The 6,665-nt window shown below is 34.6% G+C and overlaps 1 protein-coding gene across 1 annotated transcript; it reads left to right on the forward strand.

The window, feature by feature from the left end:
• Positions 1 to 1,051: 1,051 nt before the first annotated feature.
• LOC114397648 (E3 ubiquitin-protein ligase SPL2-like) lies at positions 1,052 to 6,009 on the forward strand. Its single transcript, XM_028359793.1, has 6 exons — positions 1,052 to 1,417; positions 2,132 to 2,233; positions 3,994 to 4,164; positions 4,340 to 4,461; positions 4,992 to 5,111; positions 5,401 to 6,009. Exons 1-6 carry the CDS (start codon positions 1,052 to 1,054, stop codon positions 5,681 to 5,683), a joined length of 1,164 nt encoding a protein of 387 aa, XP_028215594.1. The 3' UTR covers positions 5,684 to 6,009.
• Positions 6,010 to 6,665: the final 656 nt, after the last annotated feature.

A 6,665-nucleotide genomic window follows, 5' to 3' on the forward strand; every position in this document is an offset into this window, starting at 1 on the left:
TCGACATAGGACAATCTCATTCGACACTGGATAATCTCTTTCACCCGCAAGCCGACTTAGAGTTTGGGGGTTTATATACTGTTTAGGACCCACAAAATACACATGACATCCAACATGGCATTCCGAAACACATGTCAACCCTCCACGTTAGCCCTGTAATAGGAGCACAAACACCAAGTCCTTAACAGTCGGGCTTCCTAGCTGACATGTTATCTCTAACCTATTAATATACAGATATATTTGAATATCTTTATCTATTGACAGATAATTAATTATCTACAAAGTCACACATTATCTACAAGGTACAATTATCTTCTAGCTATTATTTATAAGCTACAATTTATCTCTAACATTATTTACAACCTCCGACTATTATTCATAAGCCAAAAATTATCTGCAAAGACTATAACAACAATCCCTACAAACAAGGACCCGCAACTACGCTCTATTCCTATAAATACCAGGTTCCATCAAATCCTCTACACGATCATTCACACACTTCAGTACACGAGCAACAAGTCTGTGTGTGTCTCTCTCTCACTGGAGCTTTATTTAAGCATATACTTCCTTGATCTCCTAACTCATGTTCTTAGTTGATTTTTTGCAGGATCCCCCTCCTATCCTCTCAACAAAGATCATCCTAAAGCCGACATGTGAAATTTTGGTCACATCCACCCTGATCTATACTAATCCTGGATTTTGGTAAGAATAATAGAATTATAGATAGATTTAAATTACTATAATATAAAATTATTTTCAAACTGAAACGTTATATATAAACAAAAAAATAATAATAATATCTAGACCACATGTCACCTTCTGCTAGTGTAGCGGCAAATAATTTGATATAACTAAGAAAAATAATTCTTTAGTTAATTACAAAGTTAACGTATAATATATATATTTTTTAATTGAGAGAAGCTTAACACCCGGTCGGTTCTTCTACGGTGGTAGTTCTAGAACAAACTAAACGACGACCGACGTGGTGGATTGTGGTCTGTGGAAACGCAAACAGCATTTGCTATGAGAATGAGCAATGAATGAATGATCAATGTCTCATCAGGAGCAAGCCTTAGTGTCCCTTCTCTCTCAGCTCGCCCTTTCCTTGGATGGTGCCGTTTTGGGCTTCGCCTTGGCCTACGCCGCCGTCCGCACCCTCTTCAAATTCACCGCCACCTCCTCCGCCCTCCGCAAGCTCCGCCGCGCCCCCTCCCTCTCTGTCTCCGACCTCCGATCCCTCCTCGCCGAGATACCCTCCGACGGCGACGGAAACTCCAAGGGTGGCATAATCGTAATTGTCCGCGGCACCGTCGACGCCAAGTCAGCCGTCGATGGCACCTGGAAAACCCTGAGACCTGGTGTCTTGGTTTCTCGCGAGTCCGGCGATAAAGGCGTTATTCTTCAAAGAACTCAAACGGTAACCTCTATTTTTTCTTTTTTGTGCTCGAAATTTGGTTAATTTATTGCGATTAATGATCGATTGAACAAAGGAATTTTGCTTGTTTGTTCGAAATTCACCGTTGTTAGGGTTTAATTCGAAAATTTGGGATTATGTTATGGTGTAATTTGAATTTAGGTCTGTATTGTTTAATGTGGGTATTGGAAAGTCCAAAAAGTGGAATTTCTGACAAATTTGTAGTTTATTATAATATGCAAATATTGCATCACAATTTCAACCAAGCAAATCCCTGGAGATTAGTGCCACTGCAAAATAAACCAACTCAAAATGACAAAGGTTCATTGCATTATTTCCACTGAAAAGACACATCCCAACAAGACAGGGGGTGAGCTGTTTGTAGAATAACAGTGTATTTGGGTTTCTCTTGGAACGAATTCCCAAACATACAACAGAAAAGCAATATGTTTACAGATGAGAAACCAACACACACTAAGGGCTTAGATTGAGTAGGTGAAACCGACAAGCGCACTCTAAGTTCCAGTTTAGTCTGCACCTTCACATATGTATATTTTTTTTTTACTTTGCACCACCACCACATATTTTTGTTCCGAATCAAGTGTGTAGTGATTGTCATTTCAGAAATTCCACTTTTTTTCACCACCTCCATTAACTTTGTGAATTATAAGACTAATTTATGAATTATTTATTTATTTAATGTTGAATGTTGTGAAGTGTATATACAATGAATGGAAAGGCTTATTTGGATGGACTTCTGATCTTCGAGCCATATTTGCAAGATCTTGGAGACAGCAAGAGTCTACATCTTTAAGGAAGGTAATGGATGCATAACTTTGTTAAATATTGAGGTTCATAATGTAAAAAATTTCTGGTATAATCCTGTCAATTGATTTGCATTTCACGCAGTTAAATTTGAGACTGGTATATATAATTGAGTAGGATAAAAGAATCACCATATTTGACAACAAAGAAGACTCTGTCCTAGCTTATGCAGTATATATATCTTAGTATATTATTTTATATCCATAATCAATTAGTGTTTTTTTTTTTTTTTAATAATATATAATGCAATCTAATGAATCTATTGCTGCATAAGATTGTGGACCATGGATATGCTTCAGCTGAGCATAACCTAGGCTAGTAAGAACAGGCCAGCATTTTGAACAGGATCCACTTTCAGTTGCAATGGCTTGAACATGAGCTAATTAATAGTATTTGAGGGATTTGATGATATCTTTCTTGTAAATAGTTGCCTGCTTAGGCATAGTAGTCGATCTTGGATAATGGCATAGAATAGAAACTAAAAAAAAATGCAATAGTAGATTGTGGAGTGACTGCTATACTGAACATAATTAATATAATACAAACAATTTCTAATGTACATATTAGATACTCAAAACTTAAGATATATTCAAAATGTCATATCTCAAAGACATGTCATAATAGCTTGAAATCACATACCATAAGAAATAGTCATTTTTATTAAAGATGTGTCATAGTTTAAATTGCAAGGGCCAACAAAGGCCCTGTTACCCTCCCCTATTTTTGAGCTGCAATGCAGAGGTTGGAGGTGTGAAGAGACATTAATGTCAATTTCCTGCCACCACTCCCCATGCCCATAATAAGAGGATAGGAATGTTTTTTGGTATTATTATATTAAGTTGTCCAAGTGTTTTAGATTGAAGAATTAAAAGTCAACAAATTAGAAAGATGAAATAAAAGTTGGAAATATAGCAAAAGAATAAATAAGAAAGTAAAAAGTTGTATGTATGTGGATTTTATTAGAAGCTAAACTGACAATATCAAAAAGATTGAAAGATAGGAAAAGAATAAATAAGAAAATAAAAACTGAAGTATAGCTGAACTGGAAGATAGAAAAACAAGAAAAAATAAACAGACAAAAAAGAAGATAGAATGACAGGAAGAAAGTTATGGTGCAGAGGAAGCTGCAAGGGATGATCTTGGCCGGAACATGTGTGGGGCTTCTTCGATTTGACTGGAAAATGGAGGGGTTGAGGTGTGAACAGGGAATAAATAGCCAGTCTCAGCTGTGATTTTGGCCAGTATTCATGTAACACAAAAATACAATGGTATGAGTTTCTTGTAGCAGCCAGTGACCATGACGCTCTGTGACAGCACCATTGTGGCACTATTTGTTGCTATTCGCTATTCTGTATAAGAGGATTATGTTGCGTCTTTCGGTTTCTCTTTTGTTTTTTCACCTTTGATCTTAACTTGTTTCAATAGCTAGCACATATAATATATCTTGAAATTACAGGAAAAGATGGAGGAGGAAAAGATAGATCAAGCTCACAATTATAAAATATAATACTGATTTATTGTATGTGATGATAAAAATGAAAAGCAGTAAGTTCTATTTACACTAGTACTAGACTCCTAATCTTAACAAAATAAGGAAATAAATCATGAAATATTTTAACAACTACTAACAACAATAACAAGGAAAGTCTTATCCCACTAGAAAATGATCATGTAAGATACTGAAAAATATTTTGAGGTACAATAATGATAATATGAAATGTTTTCTAGATTTTTTAACGATATATTTGTTGTAGGTGCCTTTTCTTCTAACTGATGTTGGACGGCGGCCAAATGCTGAGTATGTTGTTGTAAACATGGATGGCTCAAGACATCCTTTACCTTTGACAACAGTCTATCATAAATTGCAACCAATAACTGCTTCTCCTTATACTTTTTTGCAAGCACTTTTTGGGCATGAATATCCGGTGAGTTGATATTCTCATTGCTTATTTGCAGTGGATAGCATGTTCAATCTCTATACATGTACTATTTCACTTTTCAATTAATCTATTTTGGTGTTGTGTCTCTGTCTCGTGTGAAATTGTTGATCTTTGGTAAATCACATTTTCCGAAATGTCATTATATGTTTCTTGCCTGCAGGTTGGACTACTAGATGAAGAGAAAATTCTTCCATTGGGGAAGGATATCACTGCTGTTGGCCTTTGCAGTTTAAAAAATGGAATTGCTGAAATTAAGTCGTGCAAATATCTACCATATTTTCTGTAAGTTTCTTTTCTTTGAAATAAACTATTATATTGTTGATCATGAAAAAATCTCTACCATTTGGTATTCTTATACATTCGGTATAGTAGTGGGGATTGTTTCATTTGAAGTTATCATAACACTTCCTTTTTTTATACCTTTGGTATCCAGTAGGATACACTCTAGTGGAAATGTCACTTTACTGGTAGAATGATTATGGCTATTTTGATTTTATAATGAATTAATTAATTTGTATTGGTGACCATGAATAAGGAGTTGTGGATCCATGAATATGCGGTTTTGATCAAATTTGCTTGAATTTTCTTCTCAGCGGGCAGAGGTGCCATTTGCGAAGTATAAATTGCTTTTGACAAATGATCCTATGACAAGTCTATCATTTTGGTTTTGGTGGTGTATTAATAAGAGTAATACTGAATTATTGATTTACCCCCTCGTAGTTGAATATTTGAGTGCTTATATTTTGGTAAATATTAATAAATGATTCAGCATGTGGAAGTGCTGCTTATGGTAATTGTCATTGCTTTTGTAGGTCTGACTTGAGTAAAGATCAGATGATAATGGATCTTTCCATCAAAACAAAAATACTGTTTTGGGGTGGTATTGCTCTTGGTTCAATGTCAGTTGGGGTCCTTGGCTATGCAGTTGTGAGGTGCGTTGGTTTGAGTTACCTGTCCATTTATTATATTTTTTATGTGGTGCTTTGGATTTTGTTAATTGTATCTGGCTTTAGATTGTTTTGCGAATGAATAAACTCAGTGGATTGTCTTGGGTTTATAAACTTTATCTGGGTGATTGTGTGTAATAGACGAGTGATTAAATTTTGTTGTCATATGACGATTCCCTTTATTTTGACAATAATCAGAATTTGAAATAATATTATTGGTAATTTTTGGTGGTTAGGGTTGAATTGAAATCCATTAAACTCTGCCTGTTTTCAGGAACTGGAATAAGTGGAAACAGTGGAAGCAACAGAGGCAGCTCCAGCAACAAAGGCAAGCGGTGAGTGATGTTGAACCTCAGATGGATGATGAGATTGAAGATGCTCCAGATGGACAATTATGTGTTATATGTCTAATGAGGAGAAGGCGTTCTGTCTTCATTCCCTGTGGGCATCTTGTGTGTTGCCAAGGGTGTGCCATATCAGTTGAACGTGAAGTGGCACCCAAATGTCCCGTTTGTCGTCAGGAGATCCGAGATTCAGTGCGGATTTATGAATCTTGAACAGACAGGCTGATTGTTCTGTTCTCTCTGCGGCAGAATCTTTTATGCTTTGCTAATGAGAAGAATGTTGTTTGCTTTTTATTTCGATAAGATATGGAATGTGTAGTTGTAGGGAAAACTTGCCTTTGCTCTTATTTCCTGTGAACATTCATCTGGGGTAGATAATAGGTTGTCGAGGTTAATTCGAAGCCTCCTCACTTCTCACTCTGCCAGGTCTTTTGGGGAACCTTATACGCTTATAGGATTTCCAGTTATCCCATTTAGTGTACATAAATATTTAATATTGCAAAAGTCCTATAGAATGAACTCTGGTATGTTATTGTGCATGTGATGTTACTTGTAGACTATAAATCTTGTGTTATACCCGGCTTTAAAGGTAATCTCACGAGTACACTTGTAAATCTAAATCCTACGTATAAAAGTAAAAACTGATGCTGGTAGGTAATAAGGATCCACGAATGCAGTCAGTCAGTGGTTTGTTTGGTGAGGCGCATGCTCTTTCATTGGCAAATATTACGGTTTATTGATTTAAGAAAATGTTTTTTTAATTTTAATTATATAACTGTCATTTATTTTTATTTTTATTCTTATTTTTAAATGTTTGCATAAAAAACATTGAAAATGATAAAAAAACATTATTTCTCAATTTTTTAAATAAAATATATGAGATGATACATTGATACGTTATGATTAAAAGTGAAAATAAATTGTTTTTTCAATTTAAAGTAGGTCCAGAAACAACAGTTGATTAATGTGTATCCTCTGGATCAACATACTGTAATTATATAAATACTAATTATTATTTTATGTAATAAATTTAACTACGAAACTTAATAAAATAAAAAGTTGTTTTCTTTTTAATTTTAACTAATGATGAAAAACAGTTTACTAAAATAAACTAAAAAGAACTAGAGAAAATTATATATTATTTTAGTAAAGATCAAATGAACTCAAGTTTTTTTTTTTTTTTTTTCTATATCCC

This window comes from Glycine soja, chromosome 18 (genome assembly GCF_004193775.1).
Source record: "Glycine soja cultivar W05 chromosome 18, ASM419377v2, whole genome shotgun sequence".
Taxonomy (NCBI): domain Eukaryota; kingdom Viridiplantae; phylum Streptophyta; class Magnoliopsida; order Fabales; family Fabaceae; genus Glycine; species Glycine soja.